This window comes from Castor canadensis, chromosome 12 (genome assembly GCF_047511655.1).
Source record: "Castor canadensis chromosome 12, mCasCan1.hap1v2, whole genome shotgun sequence".
In the NCBI taxonomy this organism is placed as follows: domain Eukaryota; kingdom Metazoa; phylum Chordata; class Mammalia; order Rodentia; family Castoridae; genus Castor; species Castor canadensis.
Window position 1 is genome coordinate 36,409,644 of NC_133397.1, and position 20,863 is coordinate 36,430,506.

The 20,863-nt window shown below is 43.3% G+C and overlaps 2 protein-coding genes across 8 annotated transcripts in view; one reads left to right on the forward strand and one right to left on the reverse strand.

Moving 5' to 3' along the window:
• The window catches only part of Eml4 (EMAP like 4), a 145,654-nt gene extending 141,971 nt beyond the window's left edge, over positions 1 to 3,683 (forward strand). For 4 of the 5 annotated variants that reach the window (XM_020181031.2, XM_020181033.2, XM_020181035.2 and 1 more), the window contains 2 exons: positions 236 to 366; positions 924 to 3,683. In XM_020181031.2, coding sequence (XP_020036620.1) covers positions 236 to 366; positions 924 to 1,385 — 593 coding nt within the window. In that variant the 3' untranslated portion in view covers positions 1,386 to 3,683. The remainder of the gene's footprint in view (positions 1 to 235; positions 367 to 923) is intronic. The other variant, XM_020181032.2, reaches the window with a different exon arrangement.
• Cox7a2l (cytochrome c oxidase subunit 7A2 like) overlaps positions 1 to 20,863 on the reverse strand; it is a 41,556-nt gene that overhangs the window by 14,022 nt on the left and 6,671 nt on the right. The window contains exon 3 of one of the 3 annotated variants that reach the window (XM_020181045.2): positions 3,051 to 12,101. The exons of 1 other annotated variant lie outside the window; for it this stretch is intronic. In XM_020181045.2, the coding sequence (XP_020036634.2) occupies positions 12,030 to 12,101 (72 nt within the window). In that variant the 3' untranslated portion in view covers positions 3,051 to 12,029. Of the gene's footprint in view, positions 1 to 3,050; positions 12,102 to 18,645; positions 19,537 to 20,863 lie in introns of those variants that run through there. One more of the 3 variants, XM_020181044.2, reaches the window with a different exon arrangement.

The following is a 20,863-nucleotide window of genomic DNA, read 5'->3' on the forward strand; positions in this document are numbered from 1 at the left end:
CACAGCAGGCGCTCTACCACTTGAGCCACTCCTCCAGTTCCTCTAACTAGAATCTTTAAAAGGAAGCAGCTTGTTCTTGAGATGAGACAGCTGAAACTAATTTATTAGCACCACCTACTGGTTACTACTGAATACTGCTGAGCCTGAGTTTCCCATTTTGAGGCTGTTTGGGTTTACCATATGTAGCATCATGGCTATAGTTTTAAGGCTCATTTTCCTACTCATGTTTCCCCAGGTGTCTGGCCAGAAGGATCCGATGGGACAGACATCAATGCACTGGTGCGATCCCACAGTAGGAAGGTGGTAGCTGTTGCTGATGACTTCTGTAAAGTCCATCTGTTTCAGTACCCCTGCTCCAAAGCAAAGGTAAACTCAACTTCATAGAAAGCCAGTCTTGTAGAGCCTTTTCTTTGAGGATAAGTTTATCACTGACAAAATATTTGCAGTGTTAATAATTCCTCTCTGTGATAACTTTAGAGCACTGAGTGCTGCTTATGTTCTCCCTCTGTAAGGCTGAGAAGACGCTGTAGAATTGATAGCTCTTTGTTTATTGTCAAGTTTTTTTCGTTTCAATTTTTTTTGGCACTTTTTAATCCCATTTCCTAAATCATCTATAATCCTGCCAAGCTAGTAAATTCTCCCCTAATCTCATGAATAAACTTCCTGACATCTAGGAACAGGAGATTTTTAGTTACATTTTTAAACCTACAGTATGAAAAAGTACAGATGTCCAGTTATTGTTTTATTTCTCCTTTTATATAAAGAGGAGATTACTGACAGCTTACTCCTCAGATTCGATGACTTTGGCCATGATTCAAACTGTCTCCTTCATAAGCTAAGTACCTCCCTCACCTAGTCATCTCCATTGCTTTCAGCAGGCCTGTGAAAAAGGAGCTTAATTTTCCTGTCTGATTTCTTTATAGGCTCCCAGTCACAAGTACAGTGCCCACAGCAGCCATGTCACCAATGTCAGTTTTACTCACAGTGACAGTCACCTCATTTCAACTGGTGGAAAAGACATGAGCATCATTCAGTGGAAAGTTGTGGAAAAGTTAACCTTGCCTCAGAATGAGGTTACGGTGGATACTACTCTAGCCAAAGCCCCCATCTCTTCCACTGAAAGTGCTATCCCATCTAACACTCCTTCCCAGACCCTAAGTGAGACAGCTGAAGAAGAAAGTAGAATAAGCAATTCCCCCACACTTCTGGAGAATAGCCTGGATCAGACTGTGGAGCCAAGTGAAGACCACAGTGAGGAGCAGAGTGAGGGGGGCAGTGAAGACCTCGGTGAGCCTGTTGATGAAGAGCCAGCTAGTGGGGTGAGTGAAAGGCAGAGGGAGCCCACTGTTCCCGAGGACCAGCAGGACACTCCTCCCGTGTCCTGAGACTTGGCTTCAGCACAGCTCTTTCCTCTTTCAGCTGCCTGTGATTTTGTGATCAAGTTCAGATAACAGGATGAGTGTTGATCAAGATTTTGTTTTTCACGTGATGTTTTTTTCAGTAGTCTTATCTGCAGTCTCTCAGATACAACCAACCTAAAGGTTCAGTTCAGTGTGCTTTGAAAATTTAACCAAGCTGAACAGTAACAGAGGACTGAACATTAATTATGTCTCAGAAATCACTGTGGTATGGTGTAAATACTGGAAACAAAAACAGCAGTTGTATTGATTGAAAATAAACCCCTTGTTATCTGAACGTGTTTTCTTCAGGAACAACCAGAGGCTTCACAACACTGTTACTCATCTACTCAGACAGCCATCTTTTCCCTGATGCAGAAAAAGGAGAGTAATGTGCTCTTCCTGCTATCCTCCCATCCCAAGTGTCCAATGGAAGTTTTTAACTCAGCAAAATTTCAGACTTGCCAAGCGCAGTGATGTTGCCTTCTTGAATAATAGTGCCGTTTTCTTACACTACCGGTAGATGTGCAGAGTGCTTCTTAGTCTACTCTAGGTGCTGCCTTTTCTAAGTTAGAACAAGGAACAGTCCTTAATTTCTTGTGTGCAAATCTTTTTTATCCTAGAACTAAGGCAGCATTGGTTTGTTGAAGAGCTTTTAATGTATATTAAACCATTGATACTCAGAAATGCTGGGTTCCTCCAAGGAGTCCTTTACTGGCCTAAACATTCTAGAACGTTTGGCATTCAAATAAATGTAAGGAAAAAAAAACCGCATGCCTTTAAAACTAAACTGTAATAGTTACCTGGCTAATTTTAGCTTAGCCTTCATCATTATTTGTTCCCTCAGTAGGAAAGATATAAACACAGTAAGTTTAAATGATTGAATTGGTGCTTGAAATTCATTGGTTTAGTTGTAATTTTTATACAAATTAATTATACTGGGGGATGATATTCAGCAAATGCCAATTCTTTTTACAGAAGTGTGAATAAGTCACAGGAATTTTTTATAAATTGCATAGTTAACAGACTTACGCTAGTTTTTTTCTGATAAAGTTGCTATAAGCCTTGCAAATCTAACGTGGCTAGCTTCTGTTTGGGGCAATGCATGTATTAGTATTCATTGAAAAGCTGGGTGTTTTGTTGTTTGTTTTTGTTTTTTGTTTTGTCAAACAACTGTTTTTCTTAAGTACGTTTCCTACTTTAAAATAATTACTGACAAATATACATGTCCTCTATATTTGTTTATACTTTGATTACAAAATCTTTTTGTTTTATTTTAACTTGCTGCCTTATTTTGATACTTTTTTATGTTTTTTGGTCGGATCATGTTTAGAAACTTTGGATGAGTTCGGAAGTCTTAAGTCTGCAAGCGTTTACGTGATTGTGCCATTCCAAAGTGCATCAGAACTGTCATTCCCTTCTAGTATCTTCTCAGGAGTAAAACGTATCAGGTATTTCATCATCGTTTGGTAATATGAAAACTCCAGGGAACTCCCAAGGACGCTTAGCAACATTTATATTCACATGACATACGGAAGGATGTAGATGTGTCCAGGAGTGAGTGGGAATACTCTGTGTCTGTGTATCTCTTGATAGGAGATACGTACCATATCAAAAATACTCAGCGTAGATCTCTGCTTAGGTATATGTCTGTGTATATCTCTTTTTGTTTACAACTGTTTTTTTTTTTTTAAACAAAACAAAAAACTCAAAAGTAGTTCTCTTCAAAAGAAGAGATACAGATTTCCAAGCAACCTGACTTTTTTCAGTATGTTCTGTACATAGTCCTCAGCACACCAGTAAGCATCGGCCATCTGTATCCACCTGTGAGTAGTGGGGATTAAACTGTCAAGTCAGCATGTACAGTTCGTTCCCTGCAAGTAAAATACTAGGTGAGCAAGCAGTTCCACGAGAAGAAAGTGTGTTTTTTTTAGGATGTGGAGGACACACTCTCCATGATAAGCAGGGATTTTGGGGACATCTGTCACCTTTGGGGTTGCCATGTACAATGAGATTTATAATTGTGACATTCTTGGGTCGTAGTTTCCAAAGACACTACTAATATGCAGAAAGCTTTCCAGCTGGCTAATGCTGGCATCTACTGTTTAATGGTCAGTTAAATCTGTGATAATGGGTGGAATTAGGAAATTGTAGATGTTTTAGAAAAACTTGTGAATGAAAATGAATCCAAGTGTTTCATGTGAAGATGTTGAGCCATTTCTATCATGCATTCCTGTGTCATGGCAGAAAATTTTGAAGATTAAAAAATAAAATAAGCAAAATGTTTCCTTTGTCTTTTTACATGTGTCTTAGTTCTTCATTTATATTGCTAGTTTCCATGAAATTCAGAAGGAAATGTTTTATCTGTTGACTGCTGCTGTGGATAAGATAGCTATGGTGGTAGCAAACATCTTCATAACATTTGAGGAAATTACTTATGATTTATGCTCCCATTTGGTGGGGGGTTGGCTTAGTTTTGCTTAGTTTTAATATATTTCACTTCTACACTTCCTCTAATATTTAACATTGGATCCTAGTGACCCTGGTTACCTGCCTGGCCTTACTGCCTCATGAGAGTTGACCTTCATGAAGTACTTGAACACAGCAGGGCATGGCATTCCTGCTTTCTTTTTCTGTGTACTTAGTGACACAGATCCTCTGTATACCATAACCTTTGGCTGCTGCAGATTTTTCTTTGTGAAGAATAAATTGAGAGTATTCCAGACAGTCCCCATGAAAATGAGGGGAGTTATGGTTGCCCTGATTGGTCTTTAATGACTACGTTCACAACCATTTACACAGACTACCCTAGGAGAGACTGTCCTGCATAGGAAAACTTTTCACTGATTGTAGTCAGAATGACAGAGGCACTAGAACAAACCCACCTAACAGTGTGAATTTTTGCTTAATAAGGAAATTGGGGAAGGAAAAAAAAAAAAGTTCCTCCATAGGGAAACAGCAAATTAGGTTTTGGGCACATCAAGGTGTTAGGTTAGCATAACTTCTAGAAGGTACTGGGTTCCCAGCTAAAGCTGGATACGAAGTAAAGACAAGAACATTGTTGAGGGTCTAGCTAGGTAGCCTAGGCTGGCCTCAAATTCATCACCCTCCTGCCTTGGCCTCCCAGGTCATGTGGCTCAAGAAGATAGGCTACAGAGCAGATGTGTGGGACACAGGTCAACAAAGCCGCCATTGGAGGAGAACCTGCTGCAAGTCAAGTTGTGCCCATGGCCCTGGCGCTCAGCTAGTGATGAGGGTGGGTGGTTGCTGTGTAGCTGAGGAAATGAGGGAGGGATACTGAGCAACCAGCCCACGTTCACCTAAGTAACAGCTATGCCTGGATTTCATGCTTATAACTCCAAAGCTTGCACTTCCTTCACTTGACTGGGAAAAGGACATTCTTTAGACAATAGAGCAAGAAGGAAAAGATGAGGGTAAAAGAAATACAAACTTAGGAGAGGGCCAGCTCATTCTCAATCCTTGTCTGGAAGTGGTTGAACCCACTACCCTCAGTGATGCTGTACATCTGGGTCATTGACACTGAAGCTAGGCCCTGCTGGAGAGGGGCCCTTTGTGCTGGATGCCCACAGCTGATGTCTTTGGGAGCCACAGCAAAGTCTCTAGTTACTTCTCCCACCACCCCACCACCACCACCAAAAAAAAAAAAAAAAAATGAGGCCTTTTGTGCAGAGGCAGCTCCTGCCTTCCACAGGCTTAGGCGCTGTGACATGGTATATGCTAGCTGACTCTCTGTTCCAAAAGGAACCCAAATTTCTGCTCTACCCTCACTCCTAGATCTCTGAAACCTTAAAGCTTAAAGTAAAGAACAAAATTCCCCAGCCACAGCAACAGGGAGAGAAGAGCAAGTGATCCAGCTGGACAGAAGAAACTTTGTCTCCTCTGAAATGTCAGCTTGTTCCTTCATTTCTATACCTGCCATCCTTCAGCTCTGCATGGGTGATATCCTCAGGAGACGATGGCTTACTAAACACTTCTTTTTTCAAGAATTTACCAGTCCAGAAATTTGGTAGAAAAACTTGGTGCTATGTCTGTGCTTCAGAGGATAAAAACGAAGAAATGGGCTGAAACAGAACCTCAGTGTTCAATAGTTTAAAATACAGGACAGCCATGTGACTAGTTGACACTTAATAATGTTCCTAACGTATTCAGTCAGTTCTTAGAAAAACCCTAAATTCCATTATCATTCTGTAGATGAGGAAACCTGACAATAGAGAAGCCAAGTAACTTTCCCAGCTTACCAGCAAGTGGCTGAGCCACGATGTGAAGCTAAGACCCTGTCCCAAGTGTGTGGCTGGTCCCATGCTCTCTGGCTATGGAATGTGTGCACTGTGGAATAATGGTGATTCTTCTCAGGAGAAACACTGGAGTGGGGTAACCTCAGACAAAGACACACACACACACACACACGATAAACTACAGAGGTCCATTAGGCTTTGGACTCTGAACAGCATCACAAAGTTGAAGGGTCCCTCTCAGGTCTAACTCCCTGAGCTGGACTCCCTCCCAGCTGCCATCCCAGCTCCCAGGCTCCACTCCCCTGAAGCCCCTGCAGCCTGTAACAGCCTGCTCTTCTGCCACAGCAGGTGCAGATGCCTTAGTCCTTGGTGCTCAGTTTAAACCCGTTCCTGAGAAGACACTACTCCCTTTTCTAAGCTCTGGGCAGTTTCCATCTCACCAATGAATGTGGCAGTCTCACCACTGGCCAAGAGCTCCTCACACTGTCCTCATTCCCCATCCCAGACTCCATGACCAGTCTGGGGGCTATGTCAGCCCCACACTCAGCTGCTAGACTTTGATCGTCTGCCACATCTCCCTTTCCACAGTGTAATGACATAGTCCAGAAAAGAGATTTTCCTAGGGAGCCATCCACTGACAGCGGTGAACATGGATAACTGCTGGTGCTGATGACTGGCTCCAGAGGCTGACTTCAACTGCTCACTGTACTTTCACAAGATCACACTAAAAAATGGAAAACAGTGGTAGCCATTAAAACGGGCCTCAGGGCTGCTCATGCCATTACGTTCTTGACTGAACATATAGGTCTTGTGCAACATCAGGATTCTGGGAGCCTGCCTCTGCACAGATCTATTCTACCCTGTTGTCAGTAGTGAGGTCCACCCTGACAATGCATTGGGTGACTTGGGAAAAGCTGACTTGCCCTCCTCTTGTCAATAGCAGAGCTGTTTGACCATAACTGAAGGTCAGAGTCCAAATAAAGAACAGAGAATACTTCCTTAGTTTCTGTAATCAAACTCACATAGATAAGGCCTTACATATTTAATAACAGTGCATCACCCCTGTACAAATGGGAAAATTAACATTGCTAGACTAATAGAGCTATTGATTTCTAACGCTAACTCAACACTGGGATACTTTTTTTCCATAGTTTCTAAAAATGCAAATTTTTTTTCATTTATTCACATGTGCATACATTGTTTGGATCATTTCTCCACCCTGCCCCCTCCCATAAAAATGCAAATTATATATATAATCTGTATAGAGAGCTATAGATACACCACTAATGAGCAGTATGTTATGCACCAACAGCAACGGCTTTTCCAGGTTCTGGAGTCATCTCAACAAAATTACAGACATCCAGCACAGTCCATTAAAAGTAGGGAAGGGGTGAAAACCAAAATCCCAGAAATGAGCAGTGTGTTACCATTGTGGTGCCTGGCACCATTTTTTCATTAGCTTCTCAATGATCACCTGGACAGAAAACCTTCTAGAAGAAGGTTTTTAAAAAGGCAGCTTCCCTTACAGGCTTTAGTCCCTCTATAGAGAAAACATACTGGGCTGCCACCAGTCTCAAATAGAACCCAGCTGACTCCTGGGGAGTCTGTGGAACTGAGGGCCTGAAGGCATACGTTCATCAGATACATACAAAGAACAAGCCTAAGGTGAGGGCACAGTTCAGTGGTACAGCGTGTGCTTAGCCTGTGCAAACCCTGGGTTCAACTCCAACATCAAAAAAACAAAAACCTGCCTAGATCAAGGAGCTGGGCTGGGCTTGGCAGGAATTCCAAAGTTGAAAAGGCTGTAGCCCCTGATCTAGTGGAGAATATAACCTGGAAAAATTATAAAAATCAAACCTTGTGGCCTGGAGGCATGGCTTAAGCAGTAGAGTGTCCCTACCTCAAGCACAAAGCCCCAAGTTCAACCCTCAGGACTGCCTCTCCCTCAAAAAAATATATCCTTGTACGTTTGAGAATTGACATATGGCAAAGTCAGGTTCCCTCAAAATTAGAAAACTTTAGATGCTACAACTTGAAGTATGGAAAGTAGATTATTTCTACTAAGGAATCTTGGATTGAGCACCTACTGAAATTCTAGAGTACGTAAATCCACAAGGTTAATATTTTATGTAGAACCCATTCAGTAGACTACTACTGAGCAATAAGAAGGAACAAACTATTGATACATGCAAATGTGGATGACTCTCAGGGAGTTACACAGTGGAAAAAAAAAATCTCAAACGCTTACAAACTCAGTTTCCACTTACATACCATTCTGAGATGACAGAACAGATAAGTGATCTCCAGGGCGCAGTGATGGAAGAGAGAGACGTAACTACAAAGGATGGCATCAGGGCTCTTTTGTGGTTTTAACTGTCTGCATCCTGAGAATATGGGGATTGCATGAATCTCCACGTAGATTACATGTCACAGAACTGCCCACATGACTGGTACAGAATTGGTGAATCTGGGTAAGGGCCATATCTACTGTTGTATCAATGTCAGTTTCCTGGTCTCAAATACAGTTACAGTAAGTGTCACCACTGGGAGAAACTAAGGAAAGGCCTTTTTCTGGTGGTTTGAACTCAGGACCTGTGCTTGCTAGGCAGGTACTGTACTACTTAAGCCTTGTCCCCAGCCCAAGACTCTTATTTTTGAAGCTTCCTGTGAATCTATCATTTCAAAATTAAAAAAATTTAGAAGATAGAGCTTTGAGGAGTTGTCACCAGTTGGTTGTAACCAGACTAAGCGTATCCTTTGTCACCTGCAGGAAGAAAGCAGCCATAGTTCTGAAACAAAAGTAAAGCAAAGGTTTATCACAGAAAAGCAGCACAGCAGACAGCCCCACAGTGGTCCTGAATGTACTTGCACACAATCATTTTAGGGGAAAGAGTCTGAATAGTCACATCTTTTTCAGGAAAAAAGAGACTTTCACTGTACCTGTGCCACCTTTGCACGTGGCTCAAGATGCGCCTGCATTTGTGTGGTAGCTTCCTCCCATATAGATGTATGCTAATGTATTACAACAAAAGTATAAGAAGCCTCAGGGTCAGTTCAGGTTTTAGTCATATTTATCACCATCTTGCTGGGCACTGGTCTCAAATGATTAGTGGCAGCTTCCTGGTTTTGTTTGCCTGCTTGCATGTGCCTGCTACAGCTGGACCTGCTGGTTCCCCATCTCAGATGCTAGCCCTTCTGCCTTCTTAGGTCTGGTCTTGAAGGACTTCATTCCTCCTACCACAGGAGTGTCCTGCACAATGGCACTATAAGAGGCACTCAAATTGCTTTTGCTGAAAACCACTCACTCCTTACTTGGGAGCATGAATTAACTAAAAACAGGAGAAACTTGGCGTCCCTGCCTCCATAATGTATCTGTCTTTGCTCTCAGCCATTCTCTTTGCAATCACCTTGGATCCAGAAATGACAGATTACATCGTTATGACAAGGGACTGAAACTTCCCATAAGGAACAGAGGAGACCTGTAGGACAGACCCCCTCCTCCAAATGAGGACAATTATCTATAATGAGGCTGCACCTTGGTGCAGGAGCAGTCATCTCATGGGAACCATATCACTCCCCTCAAGTGGTAATAGTAATAACATCTTCTCTAGAACCCCTCTGGGAACTCTTGGACTGAGATAATGGTCAACCAGAACATACCTGTGACTGGGACTGTTCAGCTATGCATAACTTTGTCCCCTGCCTCCAGTTCTTTTATCTACTTAAACCTATAACTCATTTCTGTACCCCGAAGACGGATGAAGATGAGCTGAGTGCTTACTCTGCCCTTCCCATGGCATGTCCTGAGCCTTGTAATAAACCTCTTTTTTCTGCCTTCACCATGCATCTTTCTTTGGCATTTAGGGGTGGGAGCAGGACCTGATATATGGAATCTCAGGAGTTTGGGCCTTGAGTTCAAAACTCCAGTTTCAGTACCAGTGGAGAGCAGCCCTCCATGTAACTCCAGTGACATTCCCCCATCAACTCCATTTTTCCCTCTACTTCCTCTTCCACCCACTCCCTGTGAGTAGCAACCCCCTCTCCTGCCATGGGTGGAAGCAATGGTCTTTGGTGCCCCAACTGCTGAGGCCATCTGGATCTCCTCTCCCTACCACCTGCTCTGCTTCTGGACTCACTCAGGCTCTCAGAAGTCCTTTCCACAGCCACCCACTCCTCCTTCCCTCTGGTGCTTGGGCTGAGTCACCTCCCTTATCCAGAATTAATAAAAGGGAAAATAAGAATTTCACTCTTTCCCAGGGAGGCTGTGGCTCTGAGATGAGGTCGATGGGCTTTCTCCCGAGGATGACAGGGCCCCCAGCTTCCCTGGCAAATCCATTTTCATATGGCCAACTGTTTGCTAACCCCAAATAGCTCATCACCAAAATCATTAGCAAGAACGTTTGCTAGGCTTTGACATTTCCATTTAGAAGATGAATTAATTCTGAGCTGAGCTGAGAACCTCCTTGTTAGGACTCCAGCCCTCACAGGCCCCTGGAGCCCTGGCATGATCCAACTCCATCTCCACCTAAAGGTCAGCCCTGTCCTGGGGACAAGGGAGAAATCTGGTGGCAAAAACCTAAACACAGTCATGCCACTCCCAGGGTCACATAAGGTGATATCATCTAGTGACGTCATAGTTGTCTTAGCTGGTGAAAGTAACTGTGATGTTGATATCAGGATGAAATCACCTACCATACTTCTCAGAACTGATCCCCACGGCTCAGTGACACATGACTGCACTGGCTATGCTGTAAAATTCTCCATGAGCTGTTACAATGCAGTAATTACTCAACTCCTGAGAAAGCCGTGTCCATAGCAGGTGGAGCAAGGTGAGGTACCATCTGTGCTGCCCCAGGCTTTAGCTCCACATCCCACACTGAGAGGAGATGAAGGGCTGTGCCCAACTGCAGCACACAGTGCCCAGGGGAGGGGCATCCTGGTGAGCTCTAGGGCTTTGTCTCCTGCCCCTCATGGAGCATGAACGAGTGAGCTTAGCTTCCTCACATCAGAGTGCAGGGAGGGCTGTCCCCTCCAGATCACAGGCTGGGGCCTCCATCACAATAAACTGTTTGCACCAGAAGCCATGAGTAAGGTGACAGATTGTTAGGAAAGCTACGAAAGCCTGCAGGTGGCTCCATTAGTAACACTGTCATTCACAGTGTCAAACTGAAGTGGTTTCTATGGGAAACTTGCACTAAAATAAAAGGAAGGGAATTGTTAATTAAATCATGGTAGTCAATTACATCTTTTATTAAACATTATCAGATTTAAAGACTGGGATGTGCCTGAACGGGCACTCAGGAAACCACAGATAGCACCAGTAGTGGTGCTGGAGCTTCAGAGAGCACAGGAATTCTCAGACTTGCCCTTGTACTGCCGATCTCAGCAATGTGTCTCCACAACCCCGCGTTCTCACTCAGCATCATGGTCCCATTCCACAGCACAAGGGACACACACTGGTGCTTGTATGTGTATGCACTGTGCTCTCATACATGGGAGGACAGATGACACAGTGGCCTCCAAGCCCCCGGGCCATCTCATGCCTCTTATCAGAACCTGCTTGACTGGCAGGTTTTGCCAGTGTGTGTGATACTAAACACAATCCTCTTTCTTGAAAACCCTATCCTTGGGCTGGGGTCATGGCTCAAATGATAGTGCACCTGCCTAGCAAGCAGAAGTCCTTGAGTTCAAATCCTAGTACAGCCCCCAAAACAAAACCTTCTCCTCTGGGCTCTTTTCCCTTCTTCCCTGTCTGCCTCCTTCGCTCCTTTCTTGTTTTTTCATAGTGTAACATAATAAAGTTCACGAGTCTCAGTGTTTTGTTTATATCCAATGCATACACCCAGGTGACCACCAGTCAGACTCAGAAGTGGGCCTCATGGTCCTCTTGGCAGTGCTGTGGTACAGGGTGACCTCTACCATAGATGACTGTTGCCTGGTTTTGACTTCACGTGAATTTGCAATCAGTCTGTTCTTTCACGAACATCGTGTCAACCTTCCTTCTGCTCTTCCACTCCCACCCACGCCTAAAGTGCTGGCATCTCCCTGATTCTACAGGACCCACCTGCCCTTTGAACGATGCAGCAGACATCACCTGTGTGCTCATTTCCAAGTGTGGATCTCCAGTCCAGACCCCTGCCTTCTCTCTGCCTGCTGCCCACTGGATTTTTGCCTAGAGGACTCACTGCAACCCCTTTTCTCAAACAAAACATGCCTTGCCTGTTTACTGCACCTGCACTCACCTGAAGTCAGGCTGAGTCACCCTGCAGCATCCTCTTGCCCCCTTGCCTCAGATGTCTAATTGTCAGCTGGTGTTCGTTGGGCCTTCTTCATGTGCCCGGGAGAGCTCCTCCTTTGCCCACTGCCCTCACATCCCTCACAACTCTTCACTACTCGGCAGTCTCGAGTCTCTTCCCTCTCCAGGCTGTCCTCCACGCTGGCCCCAGAGCTTAAAAAAAACCAATAAAACATGAAATTCAGTGACTATCCTCACCATGCACCGCTGCTGATACCAACCAGAGTCCAAATTCATTTCCACCTGGCCCCAAGAAGGTTCCTGAGCAGGCCTGAGCCTCCCTCTCATTGTGGTCCTGCCTTTCCTATCCCCTAGTCCTCACCCTCACACATACCCATGATGCTCTCACCTGTCAGCATGAACCCTTCCCTCAGATCATATGCAGTTTAAACACCACCACCCCTTTCCTGGCCTTCTTGGATCCTGCTCTGTCTCTGGACAGTGCAGGTGCAGCCTGGTTATGTTCATTCCATGAGCTCTGGAGGCCAAGAGGAGTTACCGTCCTCTGTTCCCATACCCTACACAGAATCTAGTGTGCAGGAATTGCAGAACAAATGGTTTGTGTGTTACAGGAGCTTAATGGTGAAGATGGGATCCATCCCCAGTCTGAGGGCTCATGAGGGCTCATCCTCAGGCAACCCCAGATCTACTCATGCAAAAACCCTGCTGTCTAAACAGGGCACCTGCTAGGCACTGGTGGCTCATGCCTAACCCTAGCTACTCAGGAGGCAGAGATCAGGAGAATCGCAGTTCAAAGCCAGCACTGGACAAATAGTTTGTAATACCCTATTTTGAAAAACCCATCACAAAAAAGAGCTGTCGGCATGGTTCAAGTGGTAGAGCATCTGCCTAGCAAGCATGAGGCCCTGAATTCAAACACCAATGCTGCCAAAAAACAAACAGGGCACCTGATAATGGCCCCATAAGGGAAGCACAGAGAATTGGGTAGATAGTCCATGGAGCTGGGGAATCAGGAAAGAGGCCAACCAGCTTCAAGACAAAACTCACAAGTAGTCAGGCTGGCTGGTGGTACTAGGAAACCGCAGACCAAGCTCCAAGTGTGAGGCTGAAAGCCTGTCTTCTCAAGTAGAGTCAGGTTGCCCCTTACTTTTGCTACCACTGCCAGATTTCATACCACACTGAGGTTTCTCTAGGCCCAGTGTACCACAAAACCAGCAAATGTCCCTGCCACACATCTGGGTTCCCAAGATACACAAGTAACACTATGGTCAGTATCTTTGATCTTGTGCAGACTGATAGCCAAACAAAGCAGACCTCACCTCTGGCTTCCTAGGTTCTGGAAGCCTAAAATTCCACCTTGAGGAATCCTGTGTTGGTTTAGATTCTGTTCTGGTTGTAACTCATATCCATAGTTGAGCAGGAAAAAAGAAAAAATATGCTTGATAACGGGAATAGGTAAGTCCCACATCAGGGATACAATGCTCTTTACCACAGTCCTTGTGCCATCCCTTCTGCTATGGCTATTAGACAGGAGCCTGTCAGGACACTGAGACTGTGAACAGTTCAGGATGAGGCTCAGGAGCCTCTTATCCCCCAAAAAAGCAAGGCCATCCATACCAAAGGCATAATGGCCAAGTGGCTAGGTCATGGCCTCATAAAGAGCCACACTCCCCTCCTGACCTCACACGGTTCATGGGAAGACCGTGTGTCCTTACCTCAGCTATTCCTTATCTTCATCTCCACAGTCACAGGACACATTTTTCTAAGTTACACACAATCCAACCATCAGTGGGGCCTACTTATCCCTCCTGCCACACTTTTGTGGCCTACTTCTGTGACTTGGTTCTCTCCAATGCTCAACGAACAGCAGTGGCAGAAAGGCACATATAAAGTCAGAAAACAAAAGGACTGCTTCAAGTAGACAAAGTTCCAGAGGAGACACGCAACAGCCACCAAGTATAAACAAAGGATCTTCTGCATGATTCTACTTTAATTAGAATAACAACTAATAGAAAGCAATTTAATGTTGGTTCACGAAAGGTTAATGGAATTCATGTTTTGGAGATGTTGAATGCAATACAGACTTGGCCAGAAATACAAACCTAACCTTTATTCTCTTTAATTATTCGGTCAGAACAATTTCCTGGGAGCAGGTTTAGTCTCGAGATAGTTCTAATTAAACACCAGTGAACTTTGAAGCCAACATCAACTCATTCAGCTGCAATGCAATTTTCAAATTAATCTACCATCTAACATGGAGGTTTGGTGGCCCAAGGCGGGGGAGGGAGATGGGCTTGGAGCCTCTCAGAATTATCAGGCTGTGGAACATCATGCTTCCAGTAGCAAGGCACTTCCATAACCTGTGCCAGAGCCTTGCCAGAGAGAAGCCAGGGATGCTGAGAAAACAAGTTGTCTCCTTCCTAGCTCAGGGCTCCACTCTGACAATGACTTAAGCCAGAGGCCTGAAGTAGGTCCCAGACCAGCAGAGCCTCTCTCCTCCAATCTTTTCTTGTTTAACTGCCTCTTCCCCATCTTTCTCTTTCTTTTTCTTTCTCACTCTCCTCTCTCTGTCTCTCCACACACACCTGCTTCCCAGTATTAGGTAGAGAACTGTTTTCCTTGTAGTTGCCAAGGTCCTACTGCTCTGGAGAGTTTGGCTTCTTCCTAGAGCTTTCCCAGCTGACTGGGAGGCAAGGCAGCCATTTCCTACAGCCTGAGGCAGCTTCAGCTGGATTCCATCCACATGTAATTTTGGAGTGAGCAGAGATTACAATCTGGCTAGTACAAGTTGGGCAATTTGAAGGACCTGTGTGCCTCAGCCCTCAAGTAGAGCCATGTGACATGACAAATGTCAGTGACTAAGGAAAGGTCAGGGCAAGAGAAGGCATTATGTCCCAGGCAGCCTGTTCAGCACATGAGGAAAAAGATGTTATCTAATGAATGCTATTCCTAGCCATTCTGCGTGACCCTTGTTGCCCATTAGTATTTTGCAGCAGCTCCCTCGGAAATCACCTCTAACAGACTCGACCTGAGCAAGCAGCTGCATCACCAGGTTCCCACCTGCCCAGCCCAACACAGCCTGCAGCAGCACCACACAGTGGGCACCTGGGGCCACACAAAGGCCAGGATTCTGGGTGCAAGCTTATGCAAGCGACAGAAGAAACTGCAAGTGATCCATCCTAATTCTCTCCTAACACAGAAAGCCCCACCAAAGCTTCCCTCCTCCCAGGGCAGCTTGTTCTAATACAACCCAATTCCATCACACAGTGTTCCCAGATGGCAATGGGTGAGGGACAACTGCAGAGCTCCTCCACATCAGTGCTGTATCAGCCACACGGTCTGTGAACCCTGAGACAGAGATGTGCTGGAAAGGATCCCAAGAATGATTTTTGAAGGCGTTTCTTTATATGTAATCTCCAGGCTCGCTTACCAAAGGCAAGGCTATCAGGCTCATTTTTGAGACCCATGTTCTCAACAGGTCAGGAAGGCCGTAAAGAACTATGGATGCTGCCTGACAGGTGAGTCAGGCAAGAGGAGCACCAAAGACAGGGCTCCCTGCTTCCCAGCCAATCTGACATGACAGTCTATGGTGCCTGATCAAACAGTGATCCAACCTGGGATGTGCAGTCAGAATGTCAAATTAGTGGATCAGTCACTGGGACCAGAATTGTCAGCATTTCTCAGTGACCAATTATTCTATAACCAATTTGGGTTATACAAGGAAATGTCACAAGGAAACACCCTGTATAGCTATCTTAAACAAAAGTATCTTTTTTTTTTTTTTTTTTTTTAAACAGAGAACAGGAAGGCAAAACAAGTCCTGTCTGGGGTGCTGGTACCAGTGGGAGGGAGGAGGATATAAGGAAAGGGTATGAGGGTGAATATGGTAGAAATATTATGTACATATGTATGAAAATGAAAAAATGAGACACTGAAACTATTCCAGGAATGGGCGAGAGGGGACAAAGAATGATGGAGTTGGTGAATTCAACTATGATATATTGTAAGAACTTTTGTAAATGTCACAATGCACCCCGAGTACAATAAATAAATAAAATAAAATACTATATTGTGAGCAAAAAAAAAAAAGAAAAGAAAATCAATAGACCAGAAAGTGAGAAGCTTGGAAAGCTTATGACTAAAAGACAAATCAGAAAGATGAATTGGAGCCTATAAATCTTAACAGTGGATAAGTCAGGAGAGATCCAGAGTCATACGTACGGAAGGGAAGAAAAATATATAAAGAAAGTTGGCCAGTGTTCCAAAAGCCATGTCAACCTTCACCCTGCCACTGACAGCTTCATACCAGTCATGTGGGATGAGGGGCACAGAGGGAGTGGGAAGACTGATCAGACTCTGAAAGAAACTAGGCTGTCAGACAGAGAAAAGGAAGAGAAGACTAACTGGGCACTTCTTAAAAGTAAAGTAGCCATTTTCAGTCTTGTGTACCCTTAAAAAAAAAAATTGAAAATCTATATATATCTCTTTGCCTACTGAAGCTTAACATCTAGAAATTCATACTAAGGTTAAATAATTGCAAGAAGTATAACTTCTGTGGTATTATATATTATAGATATTGGTTAAATTATTAAATCACTTCTATAAGTACATCCGGTGGGATGTACTTATAACTGGGTGTCCAGTTGCAGTGATATTTAGACATTCATCTAAATGTCTGCTTGTCTCACTCCATTCTCTATTGCTACAGCTGAATACCACAGGTTGAGCAATTATTATGACAAATAAAGGCAATGGGGCAGGCCATGCAGCTCAGAGTTCTTGCCCAAGTGCTGTATCCATTCCCAGTACTACAAAGATAAATGAATAGAAAAAAGGCTCACTCAGCTCACAGTTCTGAAAGCTAGAAGTTCAGGACAGGACAGCCACATCTCATGAGGGTCTTCAAGTGGAAACTGCAGGTGCCCAAGGTGGCACAGGGCATCACATGGCCAGTGAATCCTAACTCAGGTATCTCCTCCCTCTCTTAAAAAGCCAGTTCACTGGATTAGGGAGACCTTATGGCCTCATTTAACCCTATTTATCTCCCCAAAGGTCCCACCTCCAAATACAATGTCAGATTAAGCGTTTACCTTAATATTTTACAGTGGAGATTAAATGTCTACATGAGTTTTGGTGGGAACATCCAAACTACAGCACTATTGAACAGTCAAAAAATTTTTGAACTTGTATTTTCATTTCACTCACGCACACGTAGAATTTTACCCTGCAAATATTATACTAATCTGAGTCTTAAAAGTCTCATTGATCATATAATTCTTTAACATTTTGAAATTAAATTTGGTTGAATTTCCTATAACCATAAACTCCTTAAGTTTTAAAAGTATTCTTATTCTGAACTGTATTACCATTAACATATATTTTTGATCAAAGCAATAGGATATGTTGATAACTACTAAATGAGGAAAATGTGTCAGAAATGCATCACGGTTGGAAGGGATGCATGTTTTCCATGTTAAATCTTGATTACTGTTAAACCTTGTTCTAAATAGAAGGGAATAAAGTTTTATAATAGCAGTAAAACTGAATTCTTTGGATTTCTGAGTTGTAACTAAAAGTTATATAGTGATCTATTTACTATCTAAAATAATTTTAATGATCATCTGACAACTCGGCTCCTCCTTAAGTGTTGTTAAAACTTCTAACTTGCAAAAGGATTTCTTACCTGCTCATGAGTCACATACTTCTTAATGTTACCAATATTCAGAGCTATCCCCGCCTCAGGACAACACACTGCAGCCAAACTAGCTGTCTAAAAGGCTGCCCTTCTTTTGGTAGAGTACAACAGCACAGGGAGCCACTTAAGCCAGATGTGCTCCCAAGCAGTTCAACTCAATTTTAGAAAGTGTAATGGAAACTGACAACTTAAAACATTGATTTCCTTACAACTACCCTTGTCTGAGTATCCCAGGATGTCTACACACACCACCACCACGACTGCCACAACAAACCAGAACTATGTGAACACAGATGACTGTTGGAAAGACAAGGCACTTCCTTAGCCTCTGGTCTAACCATGCAACCTGGGGAGGTAAGAAAAGTTAAACAGCATGTCAGCCAGAGAGCACTGAGAGAGCCAAATCCATGAGAGGAACTCTGGGAAAACAAACCAACCTTGCAAGGTTCAAAGTGATATGCTTGGGAGTAACCACAACTGCAAATAAAGGGAAAGGCTTTGGGCCGTCTGTTGATCCAGGAACAGGCCAACTTGGGCTCTCTCTCTCCGTCTGCCACAAAGAGCCAACCAGCCCAGAACAGTACACTCACCTAAATTGGCCAATGAGTTCCTACATTACCCTCCCAAGGGCTGGGATCTCAAGCATGTGCCAACATATCTGGCTCAAACACTGTATTTTATCCTCAGTAAGAGATCACTGTTCTTTCCTCTGGCAAGTACAGACCATCATCTTATATTCACAATAATATTCCACCTGTTTTTATCATTAATATAGGGTAAGTGAAGACAACCAGTCATGACAGCAGAGGGCATTAGTGTCTTACAGGTACTGTGTATTACTGGTACATTTCACTAAGGAGCAAGGTTTCTAATAAGGAACCATGTGGTAATCGTCAATATGCCATTAGACTCCTATTATTTGAGGAACTATTTCGTAAAGGTTACCTGGTATATAACTAAAAAGGAAAAAATTAAGACTCAGGTTTAAGATCCCTCTGGTATTCTACAATTATTCTGAAAGGTCATTTAACTGAAAAGAACTTCAAACTTGCAATTTTTTTATTCACATATTTATTCACAGTCAAATAAATCATAATTTAAAACCATAACATTTTTAAAGGTAAAGGAGAATCTGTGGCACAGCTGCACTAACAAGACAGACACCAGTCTAAAATGCAACACTGAACAGGTGTTCTCTGTTCCCATGGTGGAATAAATACACAATTACACATAGAATTTTACTAAAGATCTAGGAGGAGGCAAATAACCTTTGAAACAAACTGCCCAATAAATAGAAGCAGGCTGCAAATAATTCTGATTAACATTTACTGCAAGATGGAAAAATCCCCAAGGTGACTACTAACTTGAGCCCCTTATTTCACACACCTGGCCTTGGCTTCTGTCTTCCTTTCTCAGTCACATCCAAATCTAGAAAGGCTTCTGCACTCCAGGCTTAAAAACTCAACCCCAAGTCCCCAAAGACCTCAGCACAAACTGACAGTAATGAGCCTATGTGCAACCTTCATCCAGAACCTCCAGGGAAATCAGGACCCAAACACAGAGCAGAGCATCATTTCTTTAAACAACAGTTTTAACTGTCAAATGAGCTCTGGCATCTGACAGGCCATATGCACTTCATAAACAAACCAAAGTATTGTCTTCGTATCTTTCTCTTTGTTTTGCAAAAATGTTAAGCAGACCATCCAAGTGAAAAAAAATTATCAGAAACAATGAAAAATGAAAATTCAAAGGGTTTATGCCAAAAAGTAAACCAGTCCTCTGCAGCTGAACTCATTTGTTTTTGGGCTGGGAAGCCATGTACAGGGCGATCAGGCAGTAGATGGTCCCTCCCACAGTCAGCGCCATGGTGGTCCGGTAAAGCATTTGGTCAGGCAGGCCTCGCTTCAGGTGAATGGGCACACCGTCGGATTTCTTGAAAGCAAGAATTAACAAGGGCATGGTTGGTAAGAAAAAAATTATACAATTTTAGGCTAATAAAGAATAAATTAGCCTAAAATGGCTATAAACACAACACAGTGGAAAACACCTTAATACATCAGAATGCTGACTAAAATGTTTTCTTTAAAATGCAGCTAAAGCTTGTAGCCCAAAGTCAGTCTGAGGCAACAGTATGCAAAAACTCCGAACTTCTATGGTATTTACCATGTATACTTAACCAGGAAAAGAGCACTGGGGGATTTTTTTAAAAAGCAGCTAAACAAGAAGCACAGGCACAAGAAACGGCCTCCAAGGGCTTCCACGGTTAGTTTAGCACACCACGCCAGGTAGTAAGTTCAAGTCCATTTCGCAATCGTTTTCTTTCATCAAACAATTAAACCCCCATTTGATAATCAGACTCCTTAAGACATTTAATTCATTATTTTGTACAGTCTCCAAAAGCCCTCAAGACTCCAATGCCTTCCTCATCAGCTAAAAAGGGATTAAAATGATTAAAACAAAAGTGCTCTATCCCCAGCATGGTCCTCAATTTGGACCTATTTTTGAGGGAGAAGCAACTCTGTAGCAACAGCAGTATCAGGCTCTGTCATTCCCATTGCACCTGAGATAAAGTCAGGTCACTAAGTTCTCAATTATCTATAAGTAGACTAACTTCAATAACATTTGAAATTTCAATTCTGTCTTCTCTCCTTGATCAGCAAATCCAGAAGGGCCTCCATTACCCTCAATCAACAGTTCAGTGAATTTTAATATCAAGCAAGCAAAAAATAATTAAAACTTGTTGCAAAAAGATACTACATGTGTCACAAATACAAATACACACTGGATGATTCACGGTGTCATTATATGTGCTATTGCTTTCTCCACACAACGGATAATCAAAAGCTATGCTGTATATGCAATATGAAAACCTATGTATGCTTAATTAATGATGAGGACATTTGACAACCCTTCTATTATTGGTATCTACCTATTAAAAGGTCCTATTAGTTTATGGCTCAAATTAAAATAAAGAGAATGCTATTTAAAGAAAAAGGAAGCTGGGTGCCAGTGGTTCAGGCCTATAATCCTAGCTACTTGGGAGGCTGAGACCAGGAGGATCAAGGTTCAATGCCAGCCCAGGCAAGTAGTTCCTGAGACCCCCATCTCCAACAATAACCAGAATAAATGGAGTCCTAAGTTCAAACCCCAGTCCCACCAAAAAAAAAAAAAAAAAGAAAGAAAGGAAGGAAGGAAGGAAGGAAAGGAGGAGAGGGGAGGGGAGAAAAAGGAGGTTGGATGGTAAACTAAACCAAAGCCC